Source organism: Passer montanus, unplaced genomic scaffold, assembly GCF_014805655.1.
Source record: "Passer montanus isolate IOZ18808 unplaced genomic scaffold, ASM1480565v1 scaffold15, whole genome shotgun sequence".
In the NCBI taxonomy this organism is placed as follows: domain Eukaryota; kingdom Metazoa; phylum Chordata; class Aves; order Passeriformes; family Passeridae; genus Passer; species Passer montanus.
The window spans coordinates 14810599-14828862 of record NW_024362051.1 but is presented as its reverse complement, the minus strand read 5'-3'; the positions used below and the strand labels follow the sequence as shown (position 1 = coordinate 14828862).

The following is an 18264-nucleotide window of genomic DNA, read 5'->3' as shown; positions in this document are numbered from 1 at the left end:
TCTGTGTGGACTCGGTGCCTGTTGTGCCTCTCGTGTGCCGGGGATGTGGCTCTGCAGTGGCCCAGGGCTCCTGGGCTGAGGGGGGCCAGGGCTGTGCTGAGGGGGTGCCAGAGGATCCCCAAGCCCCCCCGGATTCTGGGGCCCCCTGAGGGTGTGGGGCAGTGGGGCACTGTGTAACAGGGGAGCACTCGCAGGTCCCCCCTGCACAGGAGCCTCGGTTCTGGGTACAGCCCTGGAAGGAGCTGCCAGCCCCTCCCCAGTCCCTGCCCCAATTCTGGGCTGCTCCTGGTGATGAATTCAAACTGCAGCCCTTAATTAGCAGCTGCAGGGCACGGACTGTGCAGTCAGGGACATGTTCCTCAGACACTCATTTACCTTCACATTAGCTGCAGGACCTTAATCAACTGAAACAGGAGGAACCCAGCCCTGGCTCTGCTCCATCCTGTACAGGACATTCTGGGCTGCTGGATCTGGCTGCTCCACAAGGCAGAACTTAGTTCAGCTTTTTTTTTTTTTCAAAAGCGCAGAGTTTCTTTCCCTTTCTTAAGCTTGCTTGGATTTAACCACTGCCCTGCTGTGAGTGCTTGGCCACAGAGGGCAGGGCAGGGCAGGGGACCTCCCGGGCTGCCATAGGAATGGTGGTAGGGAAGATGTCAGCATCCCTTAAACCCAGCCTTCTCTCTGGATGAGGATTCCACAGGCTGTCCCCCTGCCTCTGGGGAAACTGGGGACTCTGCCTAAGGGGCTGCCAGGGGGGACCAGCTCCATGGTCCACCAGCAGCATGCCCAGCCAGGAGCCCTGCACATGGGCATGATGCTTTTATCCACAGAATAAGCAAATAAATTTTTATGAACATCTGGTCTCCATAAACCAGATCAATTAAAATTAATAGCCATCTTATTTAATGAACAAGTTAATGATATTCTAAACCAGCCATAACAAACACACAGCTTCCCACTGGGCTGTGCTGAACAAGAGGAAATCCAGACACTGGCAGAGCCAGGGAGTGGGCACAGGGACAGGACCCCAGCACAGCACCCTGCTCTGGGCACCACCTGTGTCCCAGACACGACCAAGGGCACCGTGCTGGCTGGCAGGGGCAGATGGGCCACAGCAGATGTGGGGAGGGCAGCAGGGTGCCCCTGTGCCCACCCTGTGCTGGGGAGTCAGGGGGGTCTGTCCTGGCAGCTGAGCCCTGGAATGAGCTGACCTGGCTGTCCCACAGCCCAGCCAGGGCTCCCCCAGCCCTGCAAGCCTCCCTGGCTGGTTGTGATTTTACTTTCCAGATGGCAGCTTCATGTCCCACAGGCTCTCACACTTTTGGTGTTACCTGCAATCCTCATTGCTCCAGTCCCAACACAGGCTTTGACTGACACTGGTTTCAGATGGTTTGAGTACCCTCACACCAGTGGAAGGGGCAGATACCAAGAGGGGAGGGACACTCGCCCTGACTTTGGGTGTTCACCCTCACTAGGAGCACCTCAGAGCTCCACATTCTGCTGTCAGTGCCACACGTCTCCCCAGACTGTCCCAACCTTTGTCAAACAACCCTTCTCTCTTGGGGCTCAGCCTGCAAGTCCTGGCCCTGGCCACCAACACCAACTGCTGACAAGAATTCACTTGTCAGGATGAGGGAAGAAGGGACTTCTGCCTCTGCTCCTCTAAGAGCAAGAGCCACGTGTAAACACAACCAGCAGAAAGAAACTGGCTCTGCAAGCATTGCCAGCTCATGTCTAAGCACCTGACAAAAGAGCTAAACTGGAAAATTATTCTGCTCACCCCCCTGGCCCACATGCTGACCCCACACTGCTCAGTGCCACAGGCCCTGTTCTGCTCAGCACAGCCAAGAATGCAGGCAATATCACTTCAGTCATTTGCTTTACTCATAAATTCACAAGTCCAACAAAATCCAACAGAAATTGGGATTAGGCCTGTACAATCCATATATAAAAAGGGTTGGTTTATTGTAGTTCAAATACATAAACTGAACAATCCCAACATTTCAAAATTAAACTTTAGAAACACAAGTTTAACATTCAAAACAGGAGTATAGTTTACAAGAATTGCCCAGAGGGGTATGCACAGTCTAATCCAGAAGTATGTAAAGATCACTTTATCGTAAATAAAAATGTGTTTATACAACCGTCCTGGCCTGCTCGGTCACCTCTGGGATTTCCAGCTTCGAGCAAAACTCATTAGACAGAACTTCACTTGGGCAGAGCAACCTGACTGCTGCAAATCGATGGCTGGGGGCAGGAACAGAGAAGCCTGTGAATAAACCTGGTTCAGTCTCCCAGTCCCTGTTCTCCACTCAGCTCTAACCCTGGCTCTAACAGATTTAGTTCCATTCCCAAGGGTGGAAGCAGAGAGCTGGGACTGGTGTTCCCAGAGTGGGCTGTCAGTGATCAGCAGTGTAAGCTACCAGAGCGTGTCACCTCCTCCTGCCCGGAGTGCAGGCAGCAGGAGGCAGCTGGTGGCACACACGTGGGACACACTCAAACCACAACGCCGTCACCCGTGGGGCTCACGTGTAGGACACTGCTGAGAGGAAAGCCCCAGGTACCAGACACCCACACCTCACACACACCCCCCGAGACCCACCAGACAGCCCACACCTTGGGATTTGTCACTCATACTCCAAATAACTCATAAATATCTTTAATGTGAGTTTGTGTTGTTGGTTTTCCCCCCAGAGATCATTTTACGTTCACTAAGGCTGCTTCTGCCTCTGCTCCTCAGATGTTTGGATATATTCACGGCAATGGATGTGTGTAACCTGACAGATGGCTCATGCAAGCGTTTGGGTTTGCCAGCCCCCTGGCCGAGCAGCATCCCGTGCCTATTTGGTTGTTCTCCGCGTGGGCTCGGAGGCGGTGGGGGGCGGCGGCGGCCCGCGCCGGTCCAGGTCATCCACGTAGGACACGATGAGCTTGCGCCGCTCCTCGGGCACGCAGTCCAGCACCAGGTACCGCTTGTCGTTCTGCAGGATCTTCTCCACGTCCTTCAGGTGCTGATCGGACTCCTGGATCAGCTTTTTGGATCTGAAAGCAAGTGTGAGAGTACCGCTGCAGCGCGGGGGAGGCGGGGAGCCCGGGGAACCTCCCCACCCTCAGGAGGCACAGGGAGCCACAGACAGGCCAGCCAGGGAAGGCTGCAGGGACTGGGCATCTTCTGAGCAAGAAGGATGCCACATCAGCTGGGGACTGGGCACCTAACAGTGCTCTGGGCACAGAAAACACAGGCTCGCTGCCCACACTTGGGCTGTGTTAATTAAGAACCGTTAAAGACTTCAGTAACAGATATCAACTAGGAAAAACCAGCCATCAGCCTGCTGCTGTTTGTATGGCAAAGCAGAGTAACAGCCACGTGCTGCACTAGCACTGCAGTCCCCACCTGTAAGTGATGAATTTGGTCTCTTTGAGCAGCGTGCGGAAGTCGGCTTTGGCAGTGATGTATTTGTCCCGGATGTACTCCTCAAACTCCCTCTGCTTTTTCTGAAAGAGGAAAGATAACACCAGTCACTGGGTGCAGCTCCAGTACTTCCTGCAACTGAACACCAGCAGTAATTACATGTTAATTACACTATTCCTTACCTTCTACATTTAAAATTTTTAAAAAATCATATTTAACTACTAACACCTGTGTCCACACAGAGCTGAACCCACTGCAGCAGCCACCAAGTCACTCCTGTACCCTGCACCAGACTGGAAATGGGCAAGAGCAAAGCAAACCACTCACCCTGTCGCTCGAAGAGAACTTAATGCACCTTGGATCTTCTTTAATGATTTTTTTCACTTCCTTCCATGTTGATGTTAAGGTTATCTTTCAAAAGAAGCAAAAATAGTTAAATTACAAGTAAATTAGACTCTAATAATAAGGAATGCAAGCACTACTAACCTCTGAAGCCTTTAAATATAACCCAAGTCCACTGATGAACTTGCTGAGAAGTGCTGGGTTCTCATTACTTATACTATTACAGCTGTACTTTTAAAACGAGTTGATTTTACATAGTGACTCTTCTTTCATATTTTGAGATGGCATTTTCAGATCAAGGTCCTCCAAATATCATTTACTTTCCAAAGTATTTTTCTAGTACAATTATGTATATTGTGTTAAAAATTACCTGCAGAAAACTTGCCTCTAAACTAAAGTAACTAATGCATTAAAAATCAGGTTAAAAACCTCCAGGTTAAATGCCTGAAGTTGGCACAGAACTAAAAAAGAGGAAACCTCACTAAAGCCCCAATGCACAGAATGCATTCCACAGCATGAGCACAGTAAAAGTTCAGGTTCAGGAGGAGAACATCAAAACAGATGAACTGGGTAAGACCACACTGATGGCCATTAAGGCAAACATCCTGAGTATCTGAAGGAGCCAGATAGTGAAGAGTATCAAATAACTCAGTACTGAAGAAATAAAAAGAAGATGAAAAGATCACGGATTCAAAGTTTCTATGCAAATTAACTGTATGTTCAATCAAAGTAAAATTCCAGATAAACAGGTAAGGAAACATAAGGCACAAATTTTGTTGTAAAGGAGAAAAGAGAGCAATGAAGCAAAAAGGCCCTGGAAATAAAACCAAACCAATCAGATCGTGGGACAGAAAAAGAGAAATCCCAGTGGGCTGCAAAGATTGTCAAATTGAACATCAACCGCTCTCACCGCTGAAGTTTCATCCAGAAGTTGCCTGAAATGTTCCCTCTTCTTTTTGGTAAGTGCCTCAATATGCTCGTTGAAGAGCTTCTCCTTCTCCTCTCTCTCGAGCAGGGACCCCGACTCCCAGCGGTGATCTTTGCGCAGAGTCCTCCTGGTGTCAGACCAGGACACGTCTGAGGAACGCACCTGAGCCAAGGACGATTCGTTTGAAACCAGCTTTTCCACAGTTCACTGATAGATATTATACACTTATCTTTGTATCTTGTTTGAAGTTAAGGTTAAAATAAAAGAGAAACTCTCAGCTTTTAGGAAGAGACTGTAGCAGGTTCCCCACAAACACTGAACAGGCAGCAGCAGAAGGAATCCCTCTGCACTGGTTTGGAGCAGAGGGAGATGTCCCACTGACCCGGCTGAGCATTCTCAAAACCAGAAAATCCAAGCACCCTCCTTTCCTTCCTGCTCTGTAACACTCTGCATTCACCAGAGTGCTTGGAAAGGCAGTGTCAGAGATCGTTATTTCCAGAGAGACCAGTGTTTCCAGAGCCTGTTTCCAGCCCGGAGAGCACCCTCTGCATGAGAACCCCAAATGCACAGCCTTCTCTTCCAAGCAAGGCCAAACTCTGAGTGGGATTTCACCTCTTTGGAGCTGAGCGCCAAATGCCAGAAGGCTTTGGCAGGGAGCACCCAGCAGCTAAAGCCGAGGCGGCTGTCAGTGCCTCACCATGTCTGACAGCAGTGCCTTGAAGTTCTGGATGGCCTCCTCGCGCTTGTGCTGCTCCCGCTCGCGGTCGATCTCCTTGGTCTGCTCCGAGCGCGCCTTCTGCACCTCCCGCTCGCGCTCCCGCAGGCTCGCCTCGATGCGCGCCTGCCGCTCCAGCTCCTTCTCCTTCTCGGAATCTAAATTCTGAGACCAGAACACGCTCTGCTCAGTGAAAGCAACATTCTCATTAGAAAGAGAACGAAAGGGCTATCAAGCTAAAGGCAGCTCAGAACAAAAGACGTTCAAGGGATTACAGAATTTGGCTTCAAGAGCCATGCTGAAGCATTACAGGGTTTACATGGGGGAGAGACACATTTGGTCACAGATCAACTATTCCCAGGAGCTGTGTCCACTGACAGACTCTGAGTAAGGAAGGCCAAAGGGATCACTGTTTTTTGGCCCAGTTTTACATTCCCAACCATTAACTGCCTCAAAGAGAAAGGCAGGAATATTGGATTAAGAAAGAAGCAGCATTGAAGGAACTGGGTATGAACACACATCCCTGAAGGAAGCTCAGCTGACAGGGAAAATCACAGCAAAGGAAATGGAGCCCATCCTAGGAGGAAGTAATCAATGTGGTGTCTGTATCTGCTGCAGTTTTACAGCCATTTTTACCACCAGTGATTTCATAGGAATCTTTGAGGCATAAGTTCTCCCAGATATCGTGTGTGTGAATGCACATAGATCCCATAAACATCCCACCAGGGACAGAACTTGTAAGTGCCAAGCTGCCATTCTGGGGTACTCCTACAGTAGCCCTGGTAAGGAATTCTCTTCAGCACAGACCAGTCTGCCCACAGCACACCTGCAGCCACACCCCCAGGGCTCCCTGCCCACCTTGGCTATTTTCTCGATGTACTGCTTGAACAGGTCCTCCCTCTGTGAGGAGCTGTCCACCGCCTTGTACCGTGGGTCAGTCTCCACTTTGTCCTTCACTTTGCTCCAGCGAGACTGACTATCCAGGTGGTGGTTTGCCAGCAGCTCAAAGAAGTCCATTTTGATCTGTTACACAGACAGAAACAGAAAGACAACACTTGAGAAAGACACTTTAATATTCCACAGTTTGCTCTTATGACAAAAGGAGTCAACTTACCTTCACCAGAGGAATCACATTAATATTACATACCATTGCAACTTAGAGCAATCACCAAAACTCTGAATTTAGTAATAACTGCAGCCCAAATGCACTGTTTCTTGAGACAATTTTGCCAAAGCAGATACATTTAGGCGATCTGCTACATCTAAGATGAACTCTATAAAGAATGATCCACCAATATGCTTTTTATTATTTTACTCCAATTTAAGCTTGTTTTTTAGCTTTTATATATGTCAAATTAACAAGTTACTGATGCTGCATGACAGCATTTTGCCTATCAGTACTCCAGAAGCCATGCAGCTTGAAACAAGGTTCTAGAGGAATCAGGTGCTTATGGAATCATCCTTCAGGTGTACAATTAGCAGAGGTAAATGCTTGGATCTGCCAGCAAAGACTGATGTCTTAAAATGGATCTAACCAATAAAGAATTATCCACATATGGTAATTAAGTAAATTATATTTAGGATGGACATGCACATTTACATAAAAATTGAAAGAAAATGTTTTAGTCTACTTTGTCAGTTGGAAATGGCATGTCATGTTTCTGCCCATAGCAGCAGCCCTTGCAAGGGCTGGCAGAGGATGGATCATAGCAGGTTTTATTTCAATACAACTGGCAACATGTTTTCATCCTAAGTCCCAGAACCAGCAGTAAGGGCAACTACTGTGCCTTCATTAGACAGCCTGATTTCTGGGGCGATGATCTCCCAGCTCCTGCTGCACTTGAGCTCTCAGGTCTCATACCTTGCTGGGGGCTGGCTGGCCTTTCAGCCTCCCCTCCCAGAGCAGAGCGAGGGGCTGGGCCAGGGCAAAGGGCTCTGCCTCCACAGCACCCCACGCCCTGCCAGGCCAAACTCCACACAGCCTTATGGCACATAGATTAAAAACCCAAAATCCAGGAGGACTGCTGTTACTTGCTACTTATCTCCCCGCCCCATCCCTTAAAAAAGGGAAGCCAGGAGAAGCAGTTTGGCTGCAGAACACTGGGGTTCCTCAGGGAAGGGAGCAGATGGACAGAGCAGGCTCCAGCTTGCCAGAGACCTGGCACATCCTTATCCTCCAAAATGTGCTCAGTTACAGAATGCAAGAACGGAATGAAGATCAGCACCAACATTCTGCAACCTTGCCCACCAATACTTTTAGTTCTTCAAAATATTAACATATAAACATAAAGGCTCTATAGGCTTTCTTTACTATATCAAAGGAGACTAAGACAGTAAAGCAGAGATCAGAAACCAGCCCTTTAGTGCCAGTGGGATGTTGTGCTACAGCTACAGCACTACTGCTTTATCTTAAGGGAGCTCAACAAAATGCTAAGCAAACTGTTTATTCATTGTAAAATTAAGAATGTTGTTTCAAGACATCATAAAACATGCATGCAGTTTCAAAATATGAAGCTTTCTAAGCCATGGCATTTGAAATATTTTTTAGAAACCAAACAGTTCCCAGCTGTTACTACAGAAGTCTCTAAGGTAAGGGTGTCCCCGAATTCTTGCACAAATCACCTGTGTGTGTATTGCAGAGGATGAGGTGCCACACTGCCAGGAGCACCGTGGCACCAGCTGCCACACAAAGCTTCACCCGAGGCCACCACCACGGGCTGCAAAGATGCTCCTGTGGGAGCTGCCAGTGGCACCCGTGCCCAGCTGGGCTGCCAACAGACCCTCGCTCCCTGAATCCCTCTGGAGCTCCTGCCCACTGCCAGTGGCACCGGCTGCAGGACGGGCAGGAGACAGGAGGGCACAGCCAATTCCCTCCCCAGGAACAGCAATGGCACTGCAGGCCTCGGGGCTCTAAAGCAGTTTAACTCCACTCAGGGGTCCTGCACACAGCACAGGCATTGCCAGCTCATTTTAAATTTTAAAAAGATGAAAATGTCTCGAATACTTGAGTCTGAAGCATCTCACCAAGGAGTAACATTTCCAGCTGCCAGCTGAGGATAGTGAGCTCTGTGTGTCTGCACACAGGGACTCGCTGGACCAGGGGGGTGTCACGGCGGCTCTGGCCTGGGGACAGCAGCAGCACGAGGTGCTGGCACCTGCAGCCCACAGCCAGCCAGGCTGTGCCACCTGCACAGCTCACACAGCCCATCCCGGGGACAGGGCAGAGGAGCAGCTTGGGCACCCCGACAGCCTCAACCCCTGCCACTCCTCTCTGCCATCCGAGAAGCCTGGGATGGCATGGAATTTACTCACTGAAAATGGGATTTACTCACTGAAATCAGGCACAGGAATAAAACTGGCCATTGGAGAAACTGGCTGCTCCATCCCCATCCCAGAAACCATAACCCCATAAGGCAAAATCAAACATTATATACATAATCTAAAACCCTTACGTTAAAGATTTCTGTAAAGTTGATTCTCCCTAAGTAAAGATTTTGGACAGACTGAGAAAGCTTCAGGTTAAATGCCTTAAATTTTCTTTTATGTTTTAAACACTTTCAAAATCAAAGGAAAATAAGGCTGAAAACATTTCAGGTGTATTTAGAAGTCTTTTTTTTTTGGCAGTTAACACATTGCAGGTACAAGTCTCATCACTTCACAAGGAAAAAAACTAAAAAAATGTAAAGTACCGGAACTGCGGGAGGCTAAAGTCACCACACAGAGATACCAATGCTTTCCTCACTAGGGAATCCCATAATATTTGCGTGTCAGTGATTGACAGCTGTCAGACTGAACTGATTGACAGGCCGCACAGCACATAACTGTAAAGTCTATCCACTTGTTATAAAACAGAATACATAAAATGGTTACAAAAGGCTTTTGGAGAAAAAAAAAACATTATTTAAAGCAAACAAATACAATCTCTTAACTTTTCAACTTTAGAACAATCATGCAACAACAAAACTAGTATTCATTCTTTAAAGTCTTCAACTGCACTATTAAGCTGCAAAAATGCTTTCAAATTCCATATTCACAATCAAACTGCAGTATGTAAAATCTAGTCTTGAACTACACCGGTTCCCCTCTGAAAGCACAATCATTTATGGAAAACAGCAGCGATAAGGCAATGTTTGAGAAAATCAAGTTCAGAAATTTTATCAGATCACCCAGATTTTAAAAATATACAAAGCTTCTCAAAGAATGAAACTGTCCCCAGATTTGACCTGTCCCCCAGCATTCCTCTCTCCTGCAAGCATTCCAGGTAGGGAAACCTGCAATGACTTCACACTATGCAATGAAGATAGCAGACTTCCACATCCAAAATGATTGGCCTTCAGAGTGACCTTCCCCACTCTCACACACACAGGGACGTGGCAGTAAGTGGCCCCAGGTTCTGGTGACCCCGTTTGAAGTCCTGTCCCCAGGGGGGAGAGCTGCTCCCCACCCCTGGCAGTGCAGGCACGTGACACTGGGAGTTCACTAATCTCTAAAAGCTGACCTTTAAATCTAATAAGCAGCAGTTTACACATAAGATCTACTTATTCAAAGCTTAAAAAGTCCCTCCCTAAGTGCCTGCTTTGAGATGGAAAGGGAACTGTTTGAAACTTGAAGAGACTACGCTCAGGGAACTGCAAGTCCTGCCTGCCCCCAGTGAGGGAACAGAAAGGTAATGACCAGCTCTGGGGCTCCAGCCAAACAGGGCAAGACTCCTTTGCCTTTTCATGCATCAGGATAAAAGAACTTAATAAAAAAAATTAAAATCAAGCATTACTTCAGTTAAGAAGATAATGTTATTGCTTGGGTAAATTAAAGAAACCAGTGCTATTTAAGCAAACTCAGCTTCACAGGTAAACATAATTCAGTTCTAAATATTCTAAAAGTCAGTAAACTGCAAACTTGAAATTGTTCAGAAAGACCAGGGGGACACCCCTGAAGTGTCTGCCTGTAACAGCTCTAGGAAAGTGCAGGCCCGTGGCCTGGGGGAGGCTCAGGGGAGCCAAGCACTGGCTCTGTCCCATCTCACTCACACCACTCACACTGCTGGAACTCAAGAGTCCCCTTACCTTCTCTCCCCTGGTCTTCGAGTCTTCCTTCTCCTTCTTTCTTGCCGCTGTGATAAACTCATTAAACAAGGCCTCTCGATCTTTCATCTTTTCAATTGCCTTGAACCTCGAGTCTTTAGCATGCTTGGCTGCAAATTCACTAAAAGTAGTTCTGCAACAAAATGGCAAGTGAACTCATTTGGCAGAGCTGTCTGGGCTGTGAGGCAGGTTCAGCAGGGAGGTGTTTCCTCTGCTGCAATACATGCCAGAGCACAACTGACAAAAACCCAAAAGGCAAATCCTATGGTCTCACTATCGAGCTGCTTGACCAATGAACTCTATAAAAAGAGTCAGCACTCACACAAGAGGTGTTTGTCAGACTTACAAGGGTGGGTTGGTTTGTTCAGATACAGCCACCTGCAGAAGGGGCAGGTGTAGAGAGAGACTACAGCACAACCAAGGAGAAGAAACGGAAAAAAAAAAAATCTCAGTTGTCTACAAAACTCTTCTTTTCTGTGGGTTAGCAGTTCAGCCACCAGTCTGTCCAGGTTATTTCACAGCTGTGAAACCGAAAATCTCAGGTGCATTCACTTGCAGCCAAACCATGCTAAGAGGTCACCAAGAGAGCCAGCCTTTGAGAGGAGTCCCCACAGAACACTGGCTGTACCAGCTCTTCCCCCTGCAGTGCACATTGCAGAGCCTGAGCTGAAACACACAGGGCTGAAACCCCTTCAAACACTCTGGGCAGAGGCAGCAACACTGGGCTTTCAACCCCTCATCCCACAGCGTTTCCCTGACCGTTCTCTCACCTCCAGGGCCAGATTCCAACCTGTGCAGTAGGTACATTACTGCCACTTACCTCGGAAAAAAATCACTACTGTGCTTTTTCCAAGCTCTGATGCAAATCTGGCCCCAAGAATACGTGAGACACTTATAATCATACGAATGTTTTCATCACAGCATGGAAATAATTAGACTTGGAAAATCCAGCCTACTGTTGCTGTAGGGTAAATTGAAACAAGAAGAGAATTTGGTAGCTTATTCAAAAGGATTAGAAAGTGAATGTACAGCTAGATTGAAGAACAAGAGCTGCTCAAGTGAAGTGGAACACAAACTCTTGAGCATGTTGGACTGAGATAGATGATAAAAAACCAGTCTGGCACTCACAGAAGTACAGCAATATCTTTAGACAAACACTGAAACCAGAAGACAAAGGATAAGATTAAACAAGACAGTACTTCAGCTGGAATTCTCTTTCCCACCCCAGCCCATACTCAGGTAAAGAATCAGTCCCAACACAACATACTGAAGATATGCTGAAAGCTGAGGATATTAAAGCTAACATAACTGTTTCTTAAGGCATTTCCATGCCTCCAGCCTACTACTGAGTTATTAGTCAGCTCTGAAGCAATTCAAAAGTTACCACAGCACCGTCACCAAATTTCCAAAATGAGTCACTGAAAAAAACTGAGCTGAGTGAAACAAATGAGCTGTTATTTCACTGGGAAAGAATTAATGCCAGATGAGCCAAGAGATGCTGAAAGAGGACAGTTTGGAGCTTATCTGGTGACATAAGCATGAATCTCATGACCTCTGTGTGCAGAAGCTGTGAAACAAATAATGCCAGCAGTGGAATCTTGAATGTACATTCACTGTCATCCCCTCACTCTTACTGCTGCCAGTGGTCTGAATGTGAGGGGGATGTAATCAGTGCTCTATTAAAGCAACCAGAACATTTTATCATATCATCAATGACATAGTTTGTAACAGGAAAAAAATCCTTTCAGCCCCCTCCAAACCCAAGAAACCTCCCTAGTGCTTCTCAAAGGCTTATGAAGAAGAAAGAGGGTTATTAAAGAAACTTGTGGTGGATCTCACAATCCAGGGAGCAAGCTGGGGATTTTTTCAACTTGAAATATGTAAATCACAAGTCCTATTTTTTAATGGATTAGGTGAATACAAGCAAACAAAGGAAGATTTCAATAGTATCTCATGATTTTTCTCCTCTTTGCCCATTTTGAAAAGATTAATCAACCCAATACCACCCAACACACTGCATCCTAGTAGAGCTTATGCACACAAACCACAAAGAAACTCCTACCTTGGATTAATCTTTGCTTCTTCCATCATTTTCTTGAAATCCTCCTTGGCCTGCATTATTTTATTTTTCTTCTCCTTGCGCTCTTCCTCTGCTCGGGTTTTCACATACTGATCAAACACCTACAGAAACACCAGTCACCCACAGCAAACACACAAGTGACACACAGCAGCTCTAGGGATAAGGGAGGGAAAATCCCACTTCTTTCCTTCTCTCTTGTTTCCTTTCCTCTCACCACAGAATCAACACAGAGGAGGCAGAAATCTTAGAGACACTTTGCATTTCAGTATGGAACTGATCCAAGCTGCTGCACATGCAGGGTGCTGTACCTAACACACCATCTGAGACCTGGGAAGAAGTTCCTTACACATTCCAGTTAACATTTTCCTGGGTCCCATGTTTCAGACACTTCCCATGTTCTTGAAGCTTTCCATTTCCCTACGTTCACTTGAAGAAAAGCTGGTGAAGTGAGAACTTGCTGAACAATAAAAATGCACTTTAGATTTCCCCTCGAACGCTTTTGAAAAAGAAAATAGCTAGATAACTTATTATGCCAATACTTTGACAAGACACTGATGACTCTCACTATTTCATTCAGGTTTCAGCAGTGCCCTGTAGACATACAACTTCCATTGTGTCAAAATATGAGACCTCCCAACCACAGGAAATAAAGCAACTATCAACACTTTCCCTTGCTGGTTTCTTTCATTTCCAGGCAAACCCTAATCACGACAAAAATCCCTTGCAGCACTAATTACTCTGAAAGGTTTGCAGAAACAAGGACTGAGGATTCAGATAAACCTGTACTAGCTGTGTCTGGATGGGAAGTGAATTTAACTTCTTTACCTGTTTCCTTTCTTTTGGGTTGAGCAGCAAGTAACGAGGATCAAAAACGATCTTGTGCAGCTCTTTCTCCCATGTTGAAAAGGCAGAGACCTTTAATTAAATGAAGATGAATATACTAATTATACAGAAGCTGTACACTTTTCCTTGAAAACACTAAGATGTGATGAACACCAAAGATGTGAGGGAACCAGACTCATCCTGGATTTCTCATCACTAATGGATGACACAGGCTGTCATAGAAAGTTTCAACATCAATTTCCTCTGAAAACTTCTAAAGGATAATACACACTTACTACTGCTGTGTGACATTAAAAATAAAATGTACATTGAAAGAAAGCCTTGAGAAACTGTGTTCCATAGGCAGCTGGAACCACTTCCATTTTTCAGTTACTATCCAAATTTATATTCAAATTTATCAAAATTGATTGGCATCAAGTACATTTCTTTAGTTAACTAAAAGCAAAAAGTCTCATTTAAGGATAAGACTGTACAGACTAGAATGGAAGTTGCTGCTTTTCTCAGTAGGAACATCTCCAAAAACATTAACAATGTGTCCAGTCTGTGTGTCCTATTCATCTTCGATGGCAATTTGCACTTATATAATTACTTAATTTGGGGAAAAAACAGAGGTGGGGGGAGGAAATTATCTGTCTTGACCCTGTCATTTCAGTTACAAAATCTCTGCTGTAATTGTAAGTTTCTTTGAAATCTGGAGTTTTGTACCAAGACCATTCATTGATCAGAGGAAAGATGAGATTGTTTCTGTACACAAAGTGCCGCAGGTTTGCAATTCGCCCAGAACTCACAGCTCTGCATGAACCTCCCTCTCTTCCTCCTCACGCACACACAGTTCTGATCTGAGCCTCCCTCTCTCCCTCCTCACGCACACAAACACACACACAGAGGTTTCTGACCCCTCTTTCCAGCAGCATGTCCTTGAACTGCTTCATGCGAGCCTCCAGCGGGACGATGGCTCTCTCTCGAGCAGCTTTAATCTCAGCCTCCATAGCAGCCTCCTTCTCAGAATCAATGTCTTTGATATCATCTTTCCTGAAAAAAAACAAACAAAGTGTAAGCTGAGAGGTAAAATGCCAGCCCTGAAGGTCAGAACCTGAACCACATCAGGACAGGGCAGATATCACTGATCATACCAGAAGAACAGGCTTACAATCCAAGACAGCCATTCTCAGAGGTGGACATGAATAGTTTCACACCCAGAGCTCAGGAGCTGAGGTATTCCAAGTAACTTCAGTGCCAACAGATGGCTTCAAAGCAATCAGCACAGTCTGGCTGCATTCAAAGGTCTCACCAGACAGGCCTTTGAATTTTACATCAACAGCACTAATTTTCTACTTTCTGTTCTGGGCCATGAGGCACTAAGGGAGCTTGTGCAGGTTGGGAAAACCTCACAATCATGACACCAAGAACACTGAGCCACAGCTGAGACCTCACTCATTAAAAAGCTTCTAGAGAAGTGTGCTGATTTAGGTTTACAAGAGCAAATGCACTTCACCCCAAACAAACCCCCAGCCCTTACTGCTAACAGCTCCATGATCATTCCTAAGATGACACAACCACAAACAACATGGTAAAATCACTTTTAAAACAGCATGTATATCTCAAATATCACTTCCAAAAGGCAAACCAGACCAAAAGACATAAGCCAAACTTGTAAACATTCATAACAAGTGAAAACAGAGGAACCACTATGAAAATATAGGTGGCAGGATATTTTGACAACAAAGTCTTATGTCCAGAAATTAACAAACAACAGGAGCAAGCTATTTAAGACACACTACAATCAAAACAATCTTTGGATTCACCAACTTACACCATTTATTTCCATTTCAAATTACTTCCAAAACATAGCTATTTACTCTATGCACAGGCTTCAGCTATCTCAGGAAAATATCAAATACCTGATCTGCTGAGCAGCAGAAAGCTGATGACTCTTTTCACCAACCCTCTCATTTCCAATTCTGCTCTGCTGGACACAACATACTTGGCTCAAGTAACAAACTTCAGTTATTTTACCGCACAGATCCCTTGGTATTGAAAAAGCAAAAACTTACTTGCGCTTTTTTATTTTAATAGGCTCGTCTTCATTTGCTTCCTCTGCAGCTTCATGCTCTTCTCTAACTGTAACAGATTTTAATAAGACTTTAGGTTTTATATTGGTGACAATTTTTACACTTATGAACAAAACCTCATGCATGAACCAAGGACAACATGTGCAGCAATTGTGTTCTGGCAAAGGGAGAAGACTTGTGCTTCTCGGTCACTTTCAGAGTAATGCTACGGGAATTTGGGGACAGGACCAGTGGACTTCAGCCAACTTGAAATTTAAAATGACCAACAATGAGCTCTTATTTTAGGAGAAAACAACTCGGGCTTAACAGTCTAATGAAGCACATTTGGATCTACCTGATTACCTGCACTTTGCTCTCCTCCAACTACAAAGCCAACATGTAATGCCAGGACCATTTCCTAGAACTCAGGCCAGAGAGAAATCTCATCTCAGCAGCCTTTTGAACATTCTCTCTCTCAGCAGCTATTTCCAAACTCTATTCCAACTGATGATTCCAAAATTAACTCCTCCTCTGTGAGAACCTGTTCGTACATTATGATCAATCTTTTCTGGTCTTGTTCTTATAGAACAAACACAATCCCTTTTTTTAAGTTAGTAAAAACTATGGGGTTTTTCAACCTGTTGTCATTTAGCAAAACAATTAACTTTGTTAGTATCTACTTTCTTCAATGGGCTATCTTTTTGCCAAGACTCCACAATCTGCATTTCACATTTATACACCTTTCCAGTAGATCCTTACATTTCTGCCACCTATTTGAATGTTACAAGCTTTGGAAAGCAAAGTGTGAAGTTGTATTTATGCTTCCTAAGAAGACAATAAGTTGTTCTTACTAAGTTTTTTTCCTTCGTCCATTCCCTTTTTGTGAGGAGGCTCCTGAATAATTTTGTCCACATCAGCTCTTCCAATGAGGTCATCGGGTCGGTCCCACATGGACAGCCGGGTGGTGGGGTTATAGAAGAACACACGCTCGTCACCAGTCCACACCACACACCTGGGGGTGCAAAGGAGGGCCTGGATTACCTCTGGATTGCCTTCACCCACTGGGGAGCTGCCACGTGCTCACAGCCTGCAGCACCATGGTCACACACAGACCCACGTTCCACCGACTGCACACCTGCCAGACACTCCTACTGCCCAGCTCTGACCCTCAACTGCTGCTTTTCTCTGCCGCCAGATTTGGAAATGCAGCGACTGGAATTTGAAACTGAAATATTAAAAATGCAGCACACCAAGAGCACGCTCCCCACACACTGTCACTTGCTCTAACTGCCCAGCAACAGCAGCAGCTACCTACCACGGGGTGCCAGGAATGGGGGTGGTGGCCACTGGCTTGGCCTTCTGAGCAGCCTTCTCCTCCTCTGTCATTTCTTCCTCTTTTGGCTCCTCAAGGAAAAAACAAGTTTGAGGCTCAGGCAATGACAGCTGGCTAAATATTTATTACACAGTAACTAACTTGTTTTACTGAAACCATGCTGACAAGCAGCTCACAATGACACTTCATCCATGCCTAGAACAGAAGCACTGGAATTACAACAGCAGCTGCTATTCCAAAAATCTAAATTCTAAAACCTCTAAGCATTTAATTAACTTTTGACTTTGACAAAGCCTTACTTAAATACCTTCCTAGATCTGTATGAAACCTGGAAATCTAAGAGGGCCTGGATACAGGCACAAGGGTGCATTTTCTGACAAAGGAATTTTCATTTATTTGTAAAATTAGTTTGTTTGATAATGACACACACAAACAGTGAAAACCTGAAATGAACTCTGTAGCAGAAATCAGCAAACTGGTAACTCCCTCAGAAATAAACAGAGTGGAGTGGCAGCAAAACCCAGTAACTGAATTCTGTGTTTTTGCCCATTAAACTACACTGAAGTTCACAGAAATCAGGATAAAAGCTTTAATTTTTATTTAAACACCCCTTAAAAACTTTATTTAAAAATCCTCAAAAACTATGCTGTTTAGCACAGCAATATACCTCCAAAAGGAAGTTACTTTTGTTTACTGAAAACACTACGGCCCTTTCTAGGACACGTGCTCCTAACAGCCTAAACTTAGCAGTTACAGCACAGGGTGAACATGTGAGCTTTGTGTCAAACTGCTAAAAATAATGAAGCAAAGAACTAGAGAAAAAAAAAACTATTAAATATCAAATATTCCAAACATTCAGGACAAGTTCCATTTTCTCAGTACCATAAAATCAGTGAGAGAACATCAGAAGTGTGTACTAAGCTAACCACTGTCCCATGCTCTTACTTTTTAATAAACATATTAGGTAGGTTTCTTTTGAATGTTCTTTTTTCCTTATGTAAAAAAAAAATAACAAAACAAAGAAAGATCTGAATCCAAAAATAGAGGCTTTCAAATCCCCTCAGGAATTTAAGAACTTGAACTAGTAACCATGGCTCCCGACAACCTGCCTAGGCTAAGTAGCAGCCAGAGCTGAGGGATGTGAGACTTCAGACTGGCTTTTGGGTTCAAGGTCTTTTACCTCCTTTATCAGTTCTTTTATAGGTTCTTCTTTAGACTCTTCTTCTTCTGTCTCCATTGGTAAAGGCTCCTCTGAGGGTTCTTTAATTGGCTCTTTGACCTTCTCCTCCATTTTTTCTAAATAAAGATAAGAGTCTTCTTGAGTATTAATAAGAAACCACTATGGAACCATAACAAATTTCTTTTTATTGGTATAATTTTCCAAATACAACACCAACCCAAAGCTTATTTTCAATATATTCTCACCACTTTCTGTCTCTCTTGGGCTTTACAGTGTCTGCTTATGAAGTCGTAAGTTAT

At 45.1% G+C, this 18264-nt stretch overlaps 1 protein-coding gene across 5 annotated transcripts in view; it reads right to left on the bottom strand.

The window, feature by feature from the left end:
• Window positions 1-1862: 1862 nt before the first annotated feature.
• TCERG1 (transcription elongation regulator 1) overlaps window positions 1863-18264 on the bottom strand; it is a 28369-nt gene continuing 11967 nt past the window's right edge. For 4 of the 5 annotated variants that reach the window (XM_039701270.1, XM_039701273.1, XM_039701274.1 and 1 more), the window contains 14 exons: window positions 17966-18081; window positions 16768-16856; window positions 16304-16464; window positions 15456-15522; window positions 14298-14433; window positions 13384-13473; window positions 12541-12659; window positions 10461-10611; window positions 6256-6420; window positions 5380-5562; window positions 4665-4844; window positions 3740-3823; window positions 3395-3495; window positions 1863-3042 (listed from right to left, as the gene is read on the bottom strand). In XM_039701270.1, the coding sequence (XP_039557204.1) occupies window positions 2841-3042; window positions 3395-3495; window positions 3740-3823; window positions 4665-4844; window positions 5380-5562; window positions 6256-6420; window positions 10461-10611; window positions 12541-12659; window positions 13384-13473; window positions 14298-14433; window positions 15456-15522; window positions 16304-16464; window positions 16768-16856; window positions 17966-18081 (1844 nt within the window). In that variant the 3' untranslated portion in view covers window positions 1863-2840. The remainder of the gene's footprint in view (window positions 3043-3394; window positions 3496-3739; window positions 3824-4664; window positions 4845-5379; window positions 5563-6255; window positions 6421-10460; window positions 10612-12540; window positions 12660-13383; window positions 13474-14297; window positions 14434-15455; window positions 15523-16303; window positions 16465-16767; window positions 16857-17965; window positions 18082-18264) is intronic. The other variant, XM_039701271.1, reaches the window with a different exon arrangement.